The following is a 22,532-nucleotide window of genomic DNA, read 5'->3' on the forward strand; positions in this document are numbered from 1 at the left end:
GTCAGAGACTGTAAGGCTGTGTTCACACCTCCAGCTGAGTTTGTCTGATTTTCCTCCTTCGTTTGGTGCAAAATTAAAGCTACAAGCTGCCTGAAAACACATCCTCTCACAGCCAACCAAGAACTGGAAATGGCTGCAGGATTATGGGTAAAAAGGCTTTCAAATGATGTGCCGTGTTGTGGACGTTTGTGTCGCTGCGACCAAAAACTTGTGGGTTTTACCACGGGCAATGCAGTTGAGCAAAGACCTCAACTTTTTTCTCTTGCTCTTGGAGTTTTGGTACTTCATTGGGATGAAACTTCAACTAAAACAGGGGACTGCTAATTGTTCCAACAACCCATTATTCTCTATCATGTCCTTAAAATGTCTCACTGGTTTTGGGATAACGGGCTGTCGGGCTAATGAGCTTTTGGTTAAAAGGTCCATTGTTCCAACAGCCCATTATTCTGAAAGCCAAATAGTCAGATATATTTCCCACTGGACAAACACCCGTTGCTCTGAAGATACACACTTTCCCTGCGGTTGTTAGGATTAAGGTTTAGGGATGGTGTGTTGCTCCAGGGTGACTGTGAATTTTTGGACCAATGGGCCTTTAAAGCAATTGCCTTCAGGCTAACAGTGTGTCAAACAAATGGTCTTTTGGTCCAATGCGACATTTTTTGGACAATTGGGGTCTGAGAATTCTGGGCCATTGGAACATCGGTGTGCCACCCACTCATCAACAGTCCAGGCTCATTGGATCTCTTCTCAGTTTCAGGAAACAGAAGTTTGCAAAGCCAAAAATAACAAAATGTCTTGTTGTCTGATGCTCATATGCTGTTTATACACTCAGACTGTCTGAGGTCAGAGATGCGTACCAAGACATGGTCTTAAATTGGTTCCAGTTGTTTGTTAATGGTCAGGATGGTGATACTAGAACTCTGCAGGCAGTCGGTGCTGCTGTCATTATAGAGGAGTATAGATAAAAGTAATGATCAGTGCTGGTATACTTGTATAATTACAGTACTATGATATGCGTCTCTGTCTCAGACTGTAAATATTCTTGCATGAACTGCCAAAGACGATTAGATTTTGGTTCCAGCATTCAGGATTCAATAAGTGGAACTGAACTAGCCACACTGTTGGCTGTAGGAGGCTGGGATATTTATCATAAGATAGACTAAAGTTTGGATCCAAACTTTTTACCCATGGTTGGTAAACAAGAACGTCAGTCTGCTAGTGGTGCTAAAGTAAAACTCATGAGATCATCAGTCACTTGGACGCACTGGCTCAGAATCATGAAATGTTTGTACTGTTGATGGGAGCCAGAACTTATCTTAAAAAGATGTTCTCGCTGTTCTCCTGACTGGCTTTGTCAAATGGTTTGTTAATGTGAGGGTTGAAGTTACAATGTGATAGACCAATCCAATTCCCTGTTGTATACTTTTTGAAAGTGCCTGCCCTTTTCCACACAGTTTAAGGATGAATTCTCAGATGGTTCTGTGAAACAAACCATCTGGTGCGTAAGGTTAGTGACGTTTGGGTAGAATGATCAAAAGACTGACCCTTACATTTGACTGTTGTTTGTACCACAGACGTGTTGAAAAGAATCGGATCGTTCAAGAACATAAAATCTCTAGTTTGGACCCAGTTTCACTGCAATCCATCTAATAGTTGTAGAAATCAAAGTGGTGCGTGTGCTGAACTCAACACTCAGCGAATCTGTCACACTGGAGCAAACCGATATTCATCACATTGAGCACAGTTCTGGTTTGAGTTTGAGTAGTGTTGACTTGGAGAACAGAAGGTACAACAAACAAAACAGCCCAACTGTTGTTTGAATCTAAAACACCATAAGGAAGTATTAATTCTTGTGACTTCTGCAGCATTTCATTTTCCCAAAAGAGGCCAGTCTTTCAGTTTCAGTGTCCAGTATTGGTACCAAACAGCTAAAGTTTAAAAAAGAAAAGAAAAGGGGGCATTACGTCAACGTTTCCCAAATGTTTTGTAGCAAAAACCCCAAAACAGTCGGTGTGATTACAGCCTTAGAGTCTCTCCTTCCTACCCTCTTGTTCTCTTTCCTCTCTTTACAAACTGAAACTCCTCACCTGGACAGTACTGATGCCAAATAAAAAGGTACTATAAAAACAAACCACTCAGCTGTGTGTAAAATATGAACCAGATAAAAATTCACTTGTTTTCCCCCATATTGTTGAATGATACACCATTTACAGTCAACATAAGAAAATGAATGTAGACTGTTGATTTGAAAAAACAACGTATATTATATATTCAATACAAATGAAAAAAAAAAAATTGTGATCATTTTCGTCCGATGCTATATATAGGGTTGGTACAGAGGTGCATAACAGTAGGTGTCCAACACTAAAATGTCCCTACAGCGGTGCATCATGGGTAGTCGTTTACATCGATGAGTTGTGGAGAGACATCGTTTAATTTCGGCACTTAGAAAACAATCACAATGAATTTCGCGTCATTGTTTCATATTGAACAAAATTTACAAAGCCATTCAAACAGTCATAACTTTTTCATCAATGTATATATATATTTTTTTTTTATCTTATTTTGTTTGTTTTTTATAACTCAACTTCAAAAATTGAGAATATTCAAAATACACTTTAACCTCACTTCGTTCTCTTGATATTTACAGATATGTACAAGAGAAAAATTACACCCGCCAACCCGCCCGCCTCCCCGCCTTTTTTTTTTTTTTTGTTGTTGTTGTTGTTGTAACATCGGCTTTTCTGAACAGGTAGTGAGATACAAAATCTTTTTACTTTGTACATATATGTTTTTTTTCCTTCTGTGATAATTTTCCTCTAGAGATCCCTAACTCACCTCAAATCCAAAACCGGACCAAAGTCCAGAGAGCGTTGTATCGTTGATGCAGTTTGACCCCGCCCTGTCCCACCCCCTCCCCCCGGTTCCCGATCACTATATGGATGTACTGTGGGTGGCCTCAATGGCTTCGGGTATGGGTCCTGCGGAGACTGCCTGGTAGGACATTGGCATGGGTGTCTTGCCAGGGCTCTGCCGGAAGAGCCCCCCGTTGGGTGCCCTGTGTTTGCACTGCATGGTGCCGCTGAGGCTGGTGCTGCTGAGCGGGTGGTGCAGGGGCAACGGGTTGCTGCCAGGGCCCTGGGATGGGGGTAGCGTCCTGCCTAGGGTCCCCCCATGGTGAGGGTGGGGAAGAGGAGGAGGTGGCGCCCCCTCCCCGGGGAGGAAGGTGGTCACAGCGAGGCCCGAGGGCGGGTAGTCCCGCACGGGGTCCGGCCCCGGCACCAGCGAGGACTGGCTGGGCTGCATGCTGCCGATGTCCAGCGCAGAGATCTCGATAGAGGGGCCGGGGATCTGCTTGTGGGCCAAGTCCTCGTCCAAAAGACTGTTCATACGACGATGCACCTGTTCCAGATTCACCTCCTTGTCCTATAAGAGGAGGAGGAGGAAGAGTCGGGGGGGTGGAGGAGGACAGAGGAGAGACAGGGGGAGGGAGGAGAGGAGGGAGGAGGGACACAGAGGCTGAGATTGGCGATGGGCCGGTTTCTCAGACTGTTTTAAGGTCTGCTGGTGCTCCATGCATTCTCATTCTGTCATCGCTTTTGGACGTGGCCTTTATTATTTTGGACTGATGGGCTGCTATCACATGCCAACTGATAGACAGCCTCTTGTTTTCTTTTGGTCGTTTGGTGGAAACCGAGGCCACGGGAACCAATTTGAATGTGCACCTTGAAATCAAACTTGGCCGGTGAATATTAAAGGTTTGATGTCCAGAGAAAAACAATCCTGGAGCCAAACTGACTGAAGGTTTGTTGTAAAGCTGTCCAAGGCTGCATTTTCTTTAGCTTGTCTGTGTGAGAGCAGGATATCTCAAGGTTCTCATGAAAAATGTTGGACTGTGAGACCTCTGGTGAAGGCTTGGATCTTGAATTCATGCTTGAAGATTTTTATCTCCAAGGATAAGACACGGGCAAATGCAGGCTAAATCCAAATCTTAAAGGAGAAATGTATGATATATTTACTGCACTAAATCATAAAATGACCGTGATATGTCATGATAGATTAAAGAAATTGAAAATGCTCAGCTGAAATACCAGCTTCTCCCACAACAACTGCACAGCCAGCATGTAAAAATTAATGCAGAATGTTCTCTGAATGAGTAAGTGTCTGTTTAAGAGTCAGAATAAATCACTAATAATCTGTCAGAGGGAGCAGATGTTTATAATGGTGTAAATGAGCAAAATGTTAATGGAGTCTGGCAGACAGTCACTAAACTCCAGTTTGTGTATTTTCAGAGCAGTTGGCTTCTGTTTTCAGGATGACAGGCGTAACTCTAGACACACAGTCATAAACAAAGTTAGAAATAGGGATTCAACCTATTTAACCATCTATGGCAGAGTGCAGTGCTCCTTTTTTAATATATTTCTCCTCTAAGAGTTGGGTTGTATGGTCAGGAATTCAATTTAAAATTCAAGTAAGGAGAGAAAAAAAAACTTTGGTCTTTTGTTAAAAGTTAAGGGGAGCTGTCAAGTTGTTCACTTTTTGCATAAACTGACACTTAAAATATGCACAGTTGTGTTTCTCCACCTCCTCCGCTGCCCTTGGAGCCGGTACACTCTGTGCAGGAGGATCGGAGAATTGGTTCTCTATCAGAACAATTTAATCAAAACATTGGCTGACGCTGCATCTCCTGCCGACTGCAGCCATGCATACTTGTTAGGCATTAATAGACACTTGAGTGTTTCCCTGTTGAACCGCAGGTCTGCTTCAGCACACTGGGTCATGGGAAGGTAAAGGACGAGGGGTAAAGAGAGAGATGCGAAGTGTGACTCGCATACCAAGTGAGGCTCCGGCTCTGAATCCAAATTCTCTCCACGTCTGTGTGTTTGCTGCTGTGTTTGAATGGATGCAGCTACAGTACGGTCGCTGCAGCCTGTTGATGTCTCTCTTTTTTTTTTTTTAAACAACCGGTCACTTTACAACAAACATACAAAGTCACGTAGTGTTCTTGAACACAGCGCGGCTTGGCTCCAGCATTGCATTCACTTCAACTCAGAGGTACAATGATATTAGTCACAGTAACTCATCACAGTGACACAAGTGATATTCAGAATAATGCACATGACACATTTACACTGTATATTAATACACACACATATTCAGTTAAGTTCAGTGTTATCAGCACCAGGGACTTTAAGTAACAAGTACTGAGGTCAAGAACCCCCCACCCCACCCCGACCCCCACAGGTCATTTTAAAAGACATGTTTCTCATGTTTTAAATATTTTTTTTCCATTTTTAAAGTATTAATCCTTAAGATTTTCACCATTTCAAGCACAACTTGTGATAAAATTATGAAAATAATAATATACTGTAGGTCAGCAGTTTTTGTACAGGAACCATTCAGATGATTTTTTTAATTACCTCCCTGTCACACAGATATGATTTGTCGTTCTCGCACGGGGCTGTGTTAAGTTTCAGGCAGTGAAACAAACAGTTTCTACTGCTGTGTCACATTAAAAGAGTTAAATGGCTTTTATTGTGAAGCAGCCACAGGAAACTGAGGCCTCATTTTTGGCAGGTTTTGTCAGCAGATCAATAAAACATGACTATGTTTTCATGTACACTAATTTTCCTCCACTATTTGGAATACAACAATATTCCAGATTTCATGTAAAGAGCATTTTCCGTTTGGAATTTTTGATTATGGTCTTAATTATGAATATAGCAGTTTTGTAACTGGTTTTGTGTAAACGCAGTCAGTGTTGGGCATTGAAACCGCTCAGGCCATGATTTGTTTGGCTGCACTGTAAACTGACATACAAGTTGTTTTTCCTCTGCTGCATTTCTGTAGCTACTCACTCAGGGTGTGTTTGCTGCCCCCAGTGGTCGATACGTGAACACATTTTTAGAGCTGCGACGATTAGAAGATTATTAAATGATAAGGTAACTGATTAATCAATTTTTTAAATAAAGTATGTCAAAATACTCTGATTTTAGCTTCTTAAATGTTTTTTTTTTTTGTTGTTGTTTCTTTAGTCCTCTCATGACAGTAAACTGAATATCTTTGTGTTTTTGGACATAATGGACCAAATCACCCCTCGATTAATAATCGGTGAGCTGAAAAAATAGTAAACAGTGAAAATAATTGTTAATCGCCGCCCTACATGTCATTACCAAATCACCAGGACTTAAGTCTTAAGGATTAAAACTTGGTTGAATTTATTCGACTGTTGTATTTAATAGTTTTTCTTTTTTCTTTTTTTTTTTCCTTTTTTTTTTTTTTAGATATTTATTAATTTAAAATGAAATTCCAGCTGTGAAATTGGGTGATGGTTTTTATATTAATTTATCAAGCATTTCTTAATTTTCCTCAGCCTAAGAACAGTTAGATTTAAAAGCAGAGAATATAAAGAAATGATTGGTGTCAGCCTTTAAAAAAACTGCACAAATATGGTGTTATGATAAACTATGAATTTCTCCCCCCAAACGAAGTGAAGACGTGACCTCTATGTCCTCAATGGTCTCTACAGCCCTGATTAGCAGGAAAGCAGCTAATGAGAGGTTAATAGAAATAAATTGAATAGAAGTTTGAAAGGCAGACAAGAGGCAGTTATCTTAAGCAAAAGGTTTGCTCTTAAGGAGAGATGTTGAGGTAGAGTGGTGCAGAGAGCACTTCCTGTGAAAAAGCCTGTAATAGCCAACGGAGAAAGCACACTTGAGGAAACCTCAGAGTCTCAGTGCAGCTCCATTCACTGTGTTTGAGTACTGCTGAGGCCGAGCATCTGTCTCCAAACCTTAAAGGAACACGTAAACGTACGATGTGTTTATTCACGAGGCCGGAGCAGCTTTGACTGATCCGTCTCCCGTCTCAAAGAGCTCCTCTCAAAGCCAATTATAACATCTCAGTACAGGTTATTGTTTCGGCGGACGGGTGTCTCATTAAAATATGTTTTCAGCAGAGTCAAACTGGCAGCTAGCCTAAATAAATAAATGCCAGGGATTAAACCTCAGCCGGTCGTTAAAGACGGACTGGTGATGTAAGTGGAAAGGGAGAAAACAACAGCCGTCTGAAAGCCTCCATTAATTTGGAAAACAAACAGCTCTTTTAATGAGTGGTGCCAGTGGGGGGGATTTTAAATCACTCTCCCTCCTGCTACTTTGTGAATACTGCAACTGTCGAGTGGGTTGTGCTCAAGTGTGATAAGAGCAGTTTCTGGTTGTTTCTAGTTCATTTTGGATTCAAGTGCCCCTCGGAAACATTTACTCCCGTTAGCAAATAACTCTTTTATTACAGCGGGCTTCTTTGATATCAACACCTCTCGCTATAAGATGAGTGTCTGTCGGTGGCCACCTCTAAAGTGGACGTCTACCCTCCCTGTGGACACGGGTGATGAAGCTCACTTCAGCTGAGCAGACTGGACATTTCTCAGAGGCAGACACTTTCTCAGTGGTCGGCTTCCTTGTTAATGATTGAAGCCAATTATATGGTTAAGTAATGTTTAACCGAAGCTCTGTGAAAATGACGAGAGGACTCTGATGAATGGTGATTAAAAATTTAACTTTAAGACATTCATGATAAGTAGTTTACTTCACTTTTCTGGTGTAAAAGGGAGGTATCTCGTCGCAGGGTCCTATGTTCCCTTGGTCCTTTGTTCCTATAGTCCTATGCTCCCAGAATCCTTTGTTCCCAGGGGCCTATGTTACCAAGGCCCTATGTTCTCACAGAGATATATTCAGAAAATGACGTGCTGATCTCAAACTATCAGTCAAAATCTGCTTCCAAATAAATGTGCAGACAGTGCTTCACTTTACAAATTAACAGAGTAACATCTTAATTTATGCAATGCAGTGGGGCTTTATAGTCTATTTTGCCAGTTAGCTAGGTGTCACACAAAAAGCCTTGGACTAAAGTCAGAGTTTTCCCAATGTAGCCTGTGTTTATGAGGCTCATTTCTGAGTTACCAAAGTTTCACTACAGAAGATTTAGGTACTTTGGCTCCAGTGGTTCTGGCTAAACTGAAATAAAACAAGATAACTGCTGCCACCAGAGCAATTCTGCCGCTGAGAAATATTTGTACTCTGAAATCTGCTTTAATAACTTGGACGAAACTGGTCTGATAAATCAAAAGCTCTTGACAAGACCAATGCATGTCTCTGAGTTCCTAACATTTTGTTTTTGCACAGATTCGTCTTCTCCATTTTTCTATCTTTAATAGCAAAACGCTGATATTTGAGGATAAGAACTCATGCTTGTTCAGCTTTAACAAACACCAGCACAGAAGTTCTTTGGTAATTTTAGTTTGTAGTGAATTAAAAATAATATTGAGTTAAAACTGTTTTATTATAGGCATGCACTAAAAGGCACAATGCAGGATTTCTTGTGATATCCATCACAGTGTAATCGATATTTTTGCGGTTCAACACGCCAACAACAGGTAAAAGTGAGGTCAGCCCTTATGGAATGTGTTCATACAGTTAAAGATGATCAACTGAAACAAAGAAAGGAGAAACAGAAAGGCACTGTAAGAACCAGGAGGGTTTCTAATGGTGGAGGATGCAGTGGGCTCACAGTCGGTGCCTGATGGAGCAGCCAAGGCCAGCCATCAATTACAGCTTTAATTATCGTGTCGTCTGCAAAGAGTGAAAGCCCAAATTCAAATCAATTGCAATTAAGACCAGAGATAATTTTTTTTCCTCCTTCATGAAGAGGTGAAACGTCTGGTTCTGGAAATAATTCCCTGTTCTATTTTCTGATAAGGAAACTGATAATTAGCTTTAGTGGTTTTATCAGTGGAAGGTTTAATCAGCTACTGAAACTTTAACGACAAACTGTCTGATTTAAGTTTTGTTTTTAAGGAAGTATTACATCACCTGCAACAGTAGTTGAGCTCCCACCTTTAAAAAAAAAGTTTATATACTGTATTTTATCATTGACATGAAATCATATGATTGAGTTTATAGTTATACGGATGAAAAATTAACAGATGACATTAGTTGCAAGACGAGGAGATAAGAAATGTATTTAAATGCCTTAACAGGACAGTGTGTATTATTTGAAGTGTGGTTGTATGAGGTCCTTCTCCACAGTCAATGTATTACCTACAGTAGATGGAGGTCAGCACGCCCTCAGTTTGGAGAAGCAGTAGGAGTACCGGTGTAGGAAGCTAAGCAATGAACAGAATGTTTTCACCATTTTACCTCGGCTGAAACTTCTGCTATAGAGGCCAAATCCTGCACTCTTCAAAGCAACCAAACTCCATTGATAAAATCAGCAATTCTACCTCGCAGAACACTGGAGCAGCTGCCTCGATCTGTGAGTTTGTTTGTGTTAGTGTAGGACTTAAGTATTTTAAAGGGTTAGTTTGGATTCACCAAAGTCATACAACAACAAAAACAAACTGACAGATGGAGGCAGCTACTCCAGTGTTCTGCAGGGGTAAAATTACTGTTTTTGTCAATGGAGTTTGGGAATTATTTGGATAAAGCCATTTGATGCAAAGGTAAAAGCAGTGAATATATTTTAAATATAATGTATGACCAAACTGATTTTGTTTTCTTTAGGTGTCTAAAATCTTTATTGCTGCTGACCCTGTCCACAGCAGGACACTGCTTAGCTCCCTACACCAGAACTCCTGCTGCTTCTCCAAACTGGAGGCGTGTTGACCTCCATCTACTGAAGGTAATATACTGACTGTGGAGAAGAACCTCATAAAACCACACTGGAAAAAAACATCAAACTATCCCTTTAAATACAAATATTCATTGGAATATTTATTTCTATTATTTCCAGAACTTGGGCCACAGAAAAAAACACAGGTATGAGTCACGTTTCTGCTCAATCGTAGATTTACAAGTGACCAAAAATCCACCTTCGACAAAACAAAAAGACCTTGGCGATGGCACAGATATAATTCTTTTTTTTTTTTTGTCTTGTTTTAAATAGTTGTATAGGAGGTCTATTCTGACCTGTATCAATAGCTTCTGCTTCATCCCAGCCTCTCTCTCTGTCTGTCCAAATGTCCCTCCTCCCCTCCGATGAAGCAGTTGTAATGTCATTATATGTCAATGGACCAGAAACCCTTGCCAGTCTGTAATCCTTAGTAACCTGCACGAGATCATAGACAGTCAAGTGTAAATAAAAAAAAATAAAAAGGGATAGATGGAGAGAAGGAGAGGAGATAGATAACACGGGTGTCCACATTGACATATAATTTGCAATAAGACGTGACACAGTGATAGTACCAGGGGTTATGGACGGGGATGTTGGAGACAAATCTTATTGCTAAGGGGCGACACACCCAACGTCTACTGTCTGCTCACACTTTAGTTTATGGATCCACGTCAAACCTTTTGTTTCCATTTCATCCCCGGTCACATGACACAAGCCTGCCTGATGTACGCACAGTGTGTTTCTGCTGAGGTAAATGTGTGTGTTTTCTGTTGTGTTGTGTTTTGGCACAGGAGGTGAATGTTGTTGTCTGGAGGTAGAACTTATAAAAGCAGGTCTGAGGTCGGTTTACGTTCAAGTGTAACTTTAATGAGTGCTTGAAATGTTGATTCTTTTGTCCCAGTTCCAAACTATGTACCATTATTGGGTCTGGTTCCATTTGGATCTAAATCTCTTATTGGACATTTTTATCTCATCTTCATCTTCTTTTATTCTGAGCAGGTTTCTGACTTAGCCAAACACCACTGTGACTTTCACTGACTGAAATACCAAACTGACTGCCAAATGTGACTATATGCAGCTTTTACAGGTCACCCAGCAACGTCTTTTAACCATCTTCAAAATCTGCTTTTCTATTCATCAACCCAGTGAGCATTTTTCAGCTGAAAAGATGTTTAAAAGACGACTATGATCACCGGTGAAAAGAAAGTTAGAATCGGTTCAACAGTGAACGTTTTCTCACCGACTATTTGGGATTGATGAGTGAAGCACAGTCAGGTCTCCTGTCCTGTTTCCTGTACTCTGATATACTGAGGTGCAAAGCTAACGAAATATTTCCCTGGAGATCACAGCATTTAAACATTAACTGCAAACACGGCTGTTCTTGGCTTCCGTACATAACCAACCTGATGACAGAACAAATTAAACTTTGTCTGGATAATGTGCTTTCTGCAGCCAGGAAATGTTCTCAGCTAAAGGAAAAAGAAACAGCACTTTGTAACATCACTCCTGAGTGTTTTTACAGTCTAACAAGACCAACAGAGTGATGAGAGTTTTGAATCTGTTGAATTTCAGGAGAGACGCCATGAGGGATCAAAGACTGAACTGATGGGGTCATGAGATCATTTTCTGGTAAGGAAATGTTTTTTCTTTTTTGTTCTTTGTCCAATTTTTGGGGGGGTTCCCTGTGAAATAGTGTTCAGTTTGACCTCTTCAGGTAAAATTTATTAAAATGAAACCCTGTGACGAGCAGACATAAGGAGACATTAATTCTGTATTTTTAACCTGTGCCCTATTTTTATGTAAGTTGTTTTTTTTAAACATACTTTGGGGTTGATATAAAGCAAATGAACTCCTTCACACGTCTTCTGCACTTCCAAATTCAAGATTTATTAACAACAATTTCTTGTGATGACCATCACACCAAATTGGTGTTAATAAATCTTGAATTTGCAAGTGCAGAAGCCAGTCTGCAGGAGTCTTTTAGCTTTTTATTGTTGACTCTTCTACACGCCAAGGAACGAGGATTACAGTGTAGCCTGTTTCGTGGCAACATAAGTGAAAATAGGGTCCAGGTTTAAAAATACTACATTATCCTGTAAGGGGTCATAAGAAAAGACATTTTGGAGCCAGTGCTCCAGTTGATCAAGTCATTACAGTTTCAATAGTTAAGGTCTCGAAGCCAAACTTTAATTCCTATCATATCAGTATTTTTAGTTATTTTTAGGTCAGATATTTTCCCCAGGAGTTGGTAGAGAATAAAAACAGAGATAAAACAGAGTGAATATTGGACTAAACTCATCAATCAGACACAAACTGAACTCCAGTTGGATGATCATGTTGCTCTCTGTTAGCTCCAACGGTGTCAGTGAAACTGGGGACGGTGGAGACGCTGGGGACACGTCCCCACCACTTTTTGAAATGTCCGATTTTGTCCCCATCGCTTTTTAAAAGCACCATTTGTAAAAATGTTCTGAAAAATACTTGCATAGAAATGTTAGCTATCGAACTGGAATGACATTTCTCTAATATTAAAATAGCATCATCCAAATAACAAGGCAGTTTGACTGAACATCTAAAGGTCGACTCATTATTGTTAGTGAAAGTGAATCTTTCAGTTATTTCTAATTTGTCATATTTTAGGGCAGTATGTTCTTGTCATTGTTGGATTGACTGACATGATGTTGCAGCTGTGGATGTGACTGAAACCTGTTTCTTGTGCCGTCGATGTTTTAGTGTTTTCAAACAGTTTTTTCTTCATCTGTGTTTCCCTTTGTGGGCCGTTTGTGAGAAATTTTAGCCAGAAAAACTTGATGAGCCAATGGCCTGTTTGTTTTGGACAGTCTGCCACTGAGTAATAATTTTCTTAGTGCTGTTTGGTATGAACATGATTCAGTACAAGACGTGCACCAACAGCTGTTATTGAAACTGCCAAATTCTCATTTGCAGGGTTAAAATTATTTTTCCAATATCTGTTTACTAAAAAAAAAGTCTTTCCACTCCTCTGACAGGCTCTCAGGGTATTTTAATTATTCCTTACTTTTTGTGTGTAATACCTCACACACACTCAAAAGCCTTAAAGTTAAAATGAGTAAATGGTGTGGTACTGGGACAAAACATGACTAAATCAGTTTTAGTAGTTTTCTGAGAAGGGGGGCGCTGTCTAAGAAATAACTTCATCATAGTTGGTCAGTCATATAAATTATACATCAGGGTTCCTAAACATTTTCTATTTTAAAATTCCAGATGTTTCCAGACCGTATTTGACAGTTTATTATGTAAATAATATGATTTAAACTCGAGCTGTATGTAATAATTGCCAGGAGATTGTAGCTCGGTACTAAACTTCTGCACAGATGTTTCCCTGTGACAGTAAACTCACTCACCTCCGATTGTTATGTCTGATAACATAAATAAGTATCATTATTATTCCACCATATTTTTAGGATTTTTTTTATAAGTAACAACAGTACATGAGTTGGAAAAAGTTAAAGTAATTAAATTTTTATGGCTCCTGTGCAGGCTTATTTATTCAGTTGTGATGAACGCAGCTAGAAACATTTCTGATACGACATCTCTGCATTTTGAAAATTCTAAATTTGTGATGTATGTATGATATTCAAAGATACTGCTGCATTTTCTGTCAAACTATTTGTCGTTGATGTCTGGATTTGGTACATTTTTGTTTTTTCACAAGTGGGACAGAAATCTGCTTGCCAGAGTAAATTTTTACTTTCCTTTGTACAAACTGTTTTATTTATAAGCGGTTATCATGTCATAACAGTCCAAAACCCAAATTAGTTTCAGTTCAGTATGAAAAGCAGAAATTCTCCATATTTGAGAGACTGGAAAGAATTTCCTGCCATTTTTGCATGAAATATTTTTAACACTGCACTGGCTGCCAGTATGATCTAGTTATTTATTTATTAATTTATTTTCAAATTCTGAATTTTACATTTAAGTCTGGAAATAAATTTTATGGAAATTGCTAAATCCAAATTCCATGCTACGCAGGAACCCTGATATATGCATCAAATGACAAGATGACTAAATCAGAGTAAATATCCAGGGACACAAACCTTTTCTTCAATATTGATATTTATCTGCGCTAAACACATTTATTATCTGGTGCAGAGAGGCTGTTGTCACAAGGAGATGGTTATCAGTGTTCATTAATGTTGATTAAAGTGCATTAATGTTTAATTAACTGCTCCTGTGAAGGTGAGTCTACGAGCTCGGCTGTGTTTCTGACTTCTGTATGCTTTTGTATTCAGCAGGCACTTAGTAAAGCTGGAGGATCTATTAGCAACAACAGCAAATGATTTGGACTCGGCGTGATAATGTCAGAGGGTGAGCTGCACTTAAAGGTTCACTTGGATATGATAAATTACTTCCCTGTCTCTTGACGTCTCATAAGGAGTTTCACAATGAAATGGAAAATGTCCAAAAGAGTTAAGAAAGTGTGTGTGTGTGTGTTATCGCTCTGTGCCTGAGCGATCTCTGTTCTCTCTCCTGTTAATTATAATCTCTTTTCAGAACCCTTGGGTGCAGGAAACTACCAAAGCCTCACTGTAGAAAATGAGTTTATAACAATAATTCAATACCGAGCACTTGAATGGTTACGGATCCAGCGCTGTGGGAATTAATCATTAAAGTCTGCGGGTGCACTCGGTTGTGTTAGCAGGGGGGGGTCTGCTGGGAAACATACAGGACATGCCGACAGCCAAATCCTGACTGGCTGGGCTAATTCGAAGTTTTCAGTTCAGTGTTTGCCTAAAGGCCTCGAGGGTGTGCATCAGGGCGAGGAAGGAGCTGCTGTTTCATGAGCGTATTAGTAAAGGTGATGGTCAAGTGGAGTGTGCTGTGTGCTTTAAACAAAAACAGATGAGCTCTGGTGTGTGTCAGTTTAGGACGAGGTGGGTGGGGAGCGATGGACGGATAAAAGAAAAAAAATGGAGGGGGGTAATAATAAGAGACCAAATTTGATTTCAATCAGTGGCCTGGGCTGATGTGGCACAGAGCACATCTACCTACTCTGTCCTGCCTCACCACCCTCTGTCCCCTAACCCTCTCTCCTCTACAGCTGGGTGTACTGGAGCTCCACTAAGTCGGGGCTCGCGTCTGCGGCTGGATCCTTAAAGTAGAGTGTGGCAGTGTCTTCCCCCCGCTGGCCCGTCCGCCGGGCCCTGTGCTCGGTCACCTCTTTGGGCTGCTCCTGGCGGCAGCGGTTGCTGTTCCACCAAGCCTCAAGCCCGGCCACCAGGCAGGCCAGCAGCAGGCCGGCGGCGAGGATGCAGAAGACGCCGGCGAAGCTGTGCAGCTTGAGGGAGCGGCCGTCCGGGTGGGCGCTGGCGTGGCTGTTGAGGTCGCAGCGGCCCGTGCGAGGCCACCACTTCTGCTTCATGATGTCCAGGTCACCTTTCTCCTGCAGCTCCAGGATTCTGAAAGAGAAGAGATGACAATTATTTCCATTATTGATTCATCTCTTGAGCATGTGCTTGATTTATTGATTGATCAGTCCTGTCACAATCTTGTCAGTGTCTGTCCATGCGCTCCACATGTTTGCACCTATGTTTGGACCTATTTTTCAAATAAATAAAATAACACCTTTCAAATACAGAGGAAATTCAAAGTGCAACGTATAATTTCTCATCATATTTAGCAGCAGTCTGCATGTGGAAATCCATAGTTTCATATGTAACAGTTTTACTCTCTCTCAGTTTTCTTGGATTTGTAGAAAATCCCACAATAGGCCCCTGAAAGTCGGTCTGCATGCAGCAGTTTTGGAACAGGTCAATACATTGCGATTACGCGGCGTGTTAAATATGCAGATCGATGTTATAGAGCAGCGAAGGTGTTCAAAGCTTCAGTCTGTAACTTTTTCAGGGGGATTTTTTTTTTTTTTTAAACAGGGCATCGAATTACACATAACTGTCGTTTAAAGATCAATCCTCCTGCATCAATTGTAATCTTGTGTGCCACCTGAGAGGCCGCTGAGCTCTGAGAGTGTTTTATGAACTGATGAATGCAGGTGATAATTTGTCAGAGTCGGCAGCTCAGGAGACGAATCGACGCTCGGACCAAACAGCAGGAGGTGATTTTCTCTCAGTCAAAGAGGCACCATGAGGTGATACAAAAAAAGCAAAAAACAACTGAACCTGACAGTGTGAGAAAAGCAGATTGAAATCACTCGGCTCAACACTTCCATCCCATAAATGAGGGTGAAAACCTAATGATGGTTCAGCCGTCATTATTTCTGGAAAGAAAAATCTGATGTATTTTAAGTGGAGAATAATTGGCTGTAACTATCTGCAATTTAACTTGAAATTTTCTAAAGTCAATCACAGTTTAAAGTGTCAGTTTGTTCAGTTAAATAGACATCAATCTGGATATTCCTTTCATCTTCTTGTTTTTGAGACACCGTGCAGTGCATGATGGTAGCTGAAGATGTGTGGAATGATTTCTGCCTGGTTTCAGACCTTTGAATCGCCACTTTCATCTCTGATTTGTAAACAAAAAAAAAGGTTTGGGTTTGTGCTCATTGGCTGCTGTTAACCAGCGAGACAAACATCAGAGCTTTGTAAACAGGAACTATCAAGAACAGGGACGTCAGCTTCATACTGAACCAGTTAGCTAACTTCATATATTCATGAAAAACAGTGACAGAAGACTGAAAATGGACTCCTTAATCAGCATATGTCTTTGAAAACATTGAGCTCATAGGATGGACAAGTCACTCACTTCTGATTGGTTGGGGCAAAAGAAAAGTTTCCTGGGAGGAGTTATGGGGAAAATATGATTTACCTTGAAATAATAATTCTATAAATAAGTAGAGAAAAAAGTAAAAGTAAATACTTTTCATTATTTACTCTTTTTGTAAAGTATTTTCTCTGTATTTTATTGCATGCTGAGCTGTGGACACATTTCTCATGTTCAGCAGCGCTGACATGCAATGACTCAAATGTTCTACCCAACCCTGCCTGTTAAGGTGTTGTGTGGCTTCTGAAATTCATGCACCAAATGAAAAATCTACCTGCATTTGGTGCTTGGCGGGTGTTTATTTTGGACCCACATCATGATGGTATCAATTTGGAAGATAAGCTTATCGTCTCTGCCCCACCAACAGGTGAAAGCAGCTCAAAAACGGTTAATGGACTCTTCTTGTCCAGGAAAAGGAGGTCAGCTGAGAAGTGAGAAGACTAGTAAAACTTGTCTTGCAGCAGAAGAAAACGTTAAAACAGATTCATCACACCGATGCCAAGAGCAGTTTGTTTAATCTGACCTGAAGCGTCTCGACACTCCGTATACGTGGACATATTAGTTAGTGACGGCCACCAAGTCTCATGCAGCAGGCCCGCTGTTCTCGTTGTGTTGAGTTATGGAGTTAATTAAGCAAACTCTGCCACGACCACTAAAGTACAATCTGCTTTTAGCTGCAGTAAAATCAGAGCCCAATTTGCTATATTTAATCTGCTCAACTCAGCGTGAACATGCTGAAGGTCAGTGCACTGCCGTTTCCATCTCCTACCCCCCTGAAACACCCCGAGGACAAAATAGTTTTACTGCACAAATGAGCAGCAGAAGCAACAAAGTCTGCAAAGGTTATTAATGGCAGGATTATCAAATGGAAAGCCAGGGACGGAGGTAATACAGCAGTTATGGGACTAGGTATTAAAATGATGGTTGGAAACGTGGAGATAATGGTTTTCACACTGAACAATAGCTCTGCCCTCAATTTAACTCTCGGGCACATTATTCCTGGTCGTCCCAGAGCTCTGTGCTGCGAGGACGCCGTGGGCCGTTTGGATGCCTGCTGAACCAGGCCAGGCCCGGTGTGAAAAATGTCATAAATAACTCAAGGTTTTCTCTCCATTCACTGCCACAAATTAATCCCTAAACAAACACGCAGCTGCTTAATTAAAGAGGAGGTGCGAGATGCAGAGGGAGGAGGAGGAGAAGGGGAGGCCATGATTGAGAAACGGTCCCAGCGGCGACCATCGAAAAAAAATCTGCTTCCAAAGAGAAAACACAAAGTCAAAGAAGATCCTGCAAACAGTCACACAGGTCGAGACAAGTGTGAAAATCTCACAACAGCCGACCTTTTCAGATCAAATTTCAACCAGAAACGAGAGAGTAGGTGGTTTGAAACTCATCTCAAACTTGTGAACTTTCATCTCTTTCTGGTCATGTGACGTGGATTTGATATCTTACACTGAAATGAGCAGCAGCAAATCTGGGTTCATCATCTGCTGCAGGCGTGCTCTGCACCATGAATACCAAAACATGAACTCCTAGATATTTAAAATAAATCTCTAAATTACCCTCCGTGCTCTTCACAGACGTCTTTGCCAAGACAACCAATATCTTAATGAAGAGAATGATTATACAATCTAAATACAAATGAACTTATTTCACACTAGATTGAACATGTAGACTTAGATAAGTGCAGTACAGTATGAATCCTCTATCAGCCTGTTGTCACTCCCAAAGAATCAAATATGGCAGCTTGGCCAGTGTTCCTGTTAGGGTTTGGGGAAATGCTGGATTCTTAGATGCATCATGATGCAGAAGATTTGAAATCGATTCTTGAATGTCAAAAATGGAGTTGGGTTTTGTAACTTAAGTATTTATTTGAAGCCAAACCAAGATCTTTTCCAAACCGTAACCAAATAGTTTTGGTGCCTTTATTTTTATTTTTTTCTGTGTGCATTGCAATACTATATACCGTATTTTCCGGATTATAAGTCACACTTTTTTTCATAGTTTGGCTGGTCCTGCGACTTATACTGAGGTGCGACTTGTATAAATTAAAATATATAATTTCACATGTTCTTAAATATTATTTCACACTGACCAACATGACCAAGGAGTAAACATTACCTACAGCAGCAAGAGGGCACTCTAGGCTTGTGACAACTATCGGTATCTGCTACTCCTGTACCACTGAAAATTAATTTAAACATTAACTTAAAGACAACTGAGAAAGACTTAACACAAATGCCCCCCAAAAGAAAATCATATTCTGCAGATTACAAGCTGCAAGTAGTGAAATATGCAGCCTTAAACGGTAATCGAGCAGCAGAAAGAAAGTTTGGACTGAGCGAGAAACTTGTGAGGGACTGGCGAAAAGCGGAGGTTACTCTTACTGCAATTAAGAAAACAAAGAAAGCTAATTGCGGGCTAAAAGCAAGATGGCCACAGCTGGAGGAACAAGTTCACAGATGGGTGCTTGAACAACGTGCTGCCGGGAGAGGCTTGTCAACGGTGCAGTTACATCTCCACGCCCTGGTAGTTGCCAAGGCGACGAATATAAATGACTTTGCAGAAGACCTTCTTGGTTACCGCTTCATGCAACGCAACCGCTTCTCTATCAGAGCATGGACAACGGTTAAAATACATTTCCCAAAAAAATGCGACTTATAGTCCAGTGCGACATATATATATTTTTTTTTCTTCATGATGCATTATTTGACTGGTGCGACTTATACTCCGGAGCGACTTATAGTACGAAAAATACGGTAGCATATAGCTTTGCAGTTCGCACAAACAACTAACTACAGTAGAGCTCAGGCAGTCGGTGAGTGGCGTTAGAAGAAAATATCTGGAGAAAAGGTATTAATTTGTTGCATAAATCATTTTCTGGGAAAGAAAATTGAGCTCAGTAACAGCTGAGGGATGAATCGAAACACAAACATCTGTATTCAGACAGAGGTGTGATTTATACTGGAGGTCACATTAAATCAGGAAAATGTTTTATTTTCTAACCTAATATTCACTGACAATGCAATTGTTGCACCTTTAAATCATCAAAAATATTTAATATGAAGGAATAATTATGAAATATATTTCCACATCTTCATGTTGTACTTCTCCCCTTTCTTTTTATTTTTTAGCTAAACTAAGTTTTATGAAAAATCTGAAGCCCTGAAAAACTAGGCTCTAAAAAAAAACAAGTTTTATGAATCAAAAGATTCAATTTTGCATTGAACAAGTTTATAAAATATCCTTCAGTTGAAGGGAATAATCTTGGTGCATTAAACCAGTGACTGATTAAAGCAGATTCAAACTTTTAAACTTTTCTTTAAACTCTAATGAGGTAATGATGGAGCTGACTTCTTCTGAATAATAATGAGCAACTTTAAATGGAAAAGAACTTTCTGTTTCCATCATGTCATTTGTGATTTCCTGAATAATGTATTCAGATTCCCTGGTGGATGGTGTCATTATTCTACAGCCATCACACTGTGCAATCAACATTTATTTCATTATTAGTTCAAGCAAAAAAGTTGTCTATAAGACTATTAACTCTTTTCTAAAAAGGCAAAAAACACCTTGAGCTTTTTTTTTTTTTTTAAGAAATTCAGGAAGTTTCTTCAAGCTTTGCAGTTTCCATCAAGCTTTTTTAAAGTGATGGTTGAAAGATAAATTCCTGAAAAGATAGCTGTTCATTTCATTTTTAACTTGTTCAGACTTTATCTGAGTTGTTGCTGTGTGCCTCCTCTGTTGAAGCAGCCTCATCATCCTCCCCTCAGGTGATCTGATTCGGTCACTCGTCGGTTACAATGCGGACTGTCTCAAAAGCTTTAAAGAGCAGCTCTGAGAAATGGGATTTTCCCGCCGCCTGAGAGGACGAGGGAGGATCACACGGAGCCGGGAAGGCTGGGGATGGAAGTCGGCAGGACAGGAGAGGGGGAGACGGATAAATGCTCGGCCGGAGGAGGTGTAAATGACATTTTTGGTGTGGAGTTGCTCTCGGGCCGCGGGCGTCCCTCCCACGCAGCCACGGGGCGCACAAACACATCCCAGAGAGCCCATTTCCCCTCAGCACGGCTGATCTGCTGCTCGGGTTACAACAGCGACGGCACAGCGGTGCGGCTGCTAATCCTCTGTGTTAACATCTCTATTAATGCTGCTGCTGCCGCTCTCAGACCTCACAATCACTATTTGTGTTTTTCTTCCTTGCTGAAATTACACAGAAAGTTACACAGCAGCGTGCGTGCTGAGGAGTCGTGATCGTGTGCGAGTGACATCAAACGTTTTCTCGCGGCTCTGGCTGTGAGCAGTTCTATAATAGCTGCCCATCTCCTAACTTCATACAGAGAGTTCAGAGCGGCTCCTTGGGACTTTGAGCCCCGCTGCTTTTCATTCCTACCACCAAATCACCTTTACACCTGTGAGGCCAGCTGCTGACTCCTGCTGAGCCCTGCAACATACAGACCAGAGGTGGCTCACCAAAATGATGTTTCATTCAAATTCTGCAGCACTTTGACACAAATTAAATTCTTTAATATAAAAAAGAAGATGACTGAGGAGACTTACATTTGCTGTCATTCGCATTACTCTACATGTAAAGTCTCTTAAGTGCAGCTTAAAAGGAATAGTTTGACATTTTGGGATGATCACCACGAAAACAAATAAGCATAAAAACCTGCAGGTTTCTTCTTCAAAAAGCAAAAGAACATCCACTGTGCTTTTCTGCCTCCACCCAAACACAATGGCAGTGAACCGAGTTTGTAAAAGAAATGAAGCATGTAAGAAATAAAAACCTAATCAAAAAGTAAAAGCCCAAAGTCACATAAAACATCCAGAAACATGGCTGGGTTTTATGTCTTATGGCTAAAGGCTGCTTTCATATTATGTTTTTTTTGTGTGTGTGTGCATGAAATGTTTCATGTGGATTTGGTGTTTGAGTTTTCTCTTTGAAAAATGCTGCTACTGAATCATTTTTAAATTAAAGCAGTTACACTGCACGCAGTCTTCATGCTCCTCTTAGCCTCAAATATTATTTTACTCTCAATAATCCACAGAGTCAGTGTTGACTTGTTAATAGAGACTATTTCTCCACCAGAAGGTAGTTCCAGAGAAGATGTTTCAGCCACCCAGGGACACTCAGCATTAGGGACCATTTCTGATGATGAAATGTCCTTTTCCAACACTGTGAGCACCACAAACTCAAATTCACCTCCAAGTTATTGGAGTGGAGGCAGAAATCTTAAAACCTGATCATATAAAACCAGAAGACACAAATGCTTTTCTAAATGTTTGTTTTTTGTGTGTTTTTGGTTAACAGGCCTTTTAAATTTCTACTCCTGATCCAGATGAAATTAAATACCTGAGTGATAAATATGTGGCATCCCTCTTTAAGCACCTGATGTCTTACTGCTTTGAATTCTCTTATCTCTAAAGGGCAGGTCTGACTTGCGGGGGGGGGGGGGGTTGTTCTCATTTTCAGGTCTATATTTTATTGGAATGTGAGCAACATCACATCCTCTTGCTGCTGCGCTCAGTGGTATATAATAGCTAAGTTACAGCCACGTAGGGCGCTGAATTTTATGAGGTCGAGCTGCACTGCTTTTTATAAGAAAAAAAAAATTCATAACCTTTTTCATCCTGATTTGTTGAATAATGAAAATAGCTTTAACTGTTGCAACCTGTTAGCTTAGTTAGCCATGCAGCGAGTCTGATCAGCTCGGACAGGAAGTGTTGGTGTTTAAACCTCTAGCAGAGGAATTATGGGCCACCAGGGGAAGGTGTTCAGGCCAAGGCGAGCAGGGCACAAATGGGGCTTTGCAACCGCCACTTTTGTCCACGTCGAGGCAAACTCTGCTGTGCTGACTTGCAATTTGTGGGGCCAACCCGTGCTGACCCCCCGATCTCCTCCTAAAACAGGCGTTTTCAGCTCATATGTTTGCAGGAAAGCAGAGAAACATATTTTTCTGAAAGTGTCTATGACTGCATTCAGCTCTCAGTTCTTAAGAAGCTGATCTCTGTGGTGTGAAGTTTAGGTTCTCTCCTGTGTCGCTGTTTTTACATTCAGGTATCTGCTGTATTTTACTGTCATGTTTTTTTTGTATCAAGTTATTGCT

General features: G+C 40.7%; 1 protein-coding gene across 2 annotated transcripts in view; it reads right to left on the reverse strand.

Moving 5' to 3' along the window:
* Positions 1-252: 252 nt before the first annotated feature.
* LOC146311513 (glutamate receptor ionotropic, delta-1-like) overlaps positions 253-22,532 on the reverse strand; it is a 679,669-nt gene continuing 657,389 nt past the window's right edge. Inside the window, exons 16-18 of one of the 2 annotated variants that reach the window (XM_084740789.1) lie at positions 14,867-15,107; positions 9,966-10,104; positions 253-3,426 (exon numbers count right to left, since the gene is read on the reverse strand). In XM_084740789.1, coding sequence (XP_084596915.1) covers positions 2,960-3,426; positions 9,966-10,104; positions 14,867-15,107 — 847 coding nt within the window. In that variant the 3' untranslated portion in view covers positions 253-2,959. The remainder of the gene's footprint in view (positions 3,427-9,965; positions 10,105-14,866; positions 15,108-22,532) is intronic. The other variant, XM_084740790.1, reaches the window with a different exon arrangement.

Source organism: Lutjanus erythropterus, chromosome 17, assembly GCF_056507025.1.
Source record: "Lutjanus erythropterus isolate fLutEry1 chromosome 17, fLutEry1.hap2, whole genome shotgun sequence".
In the NCBI taxonomy this organism is placed as follows: Eukaryota; Metazoa; Chordata; class Actinopteri; order Lutjaniformes; family Lutjanidae; genus Lutjanus; species Lutjanus erythropterus.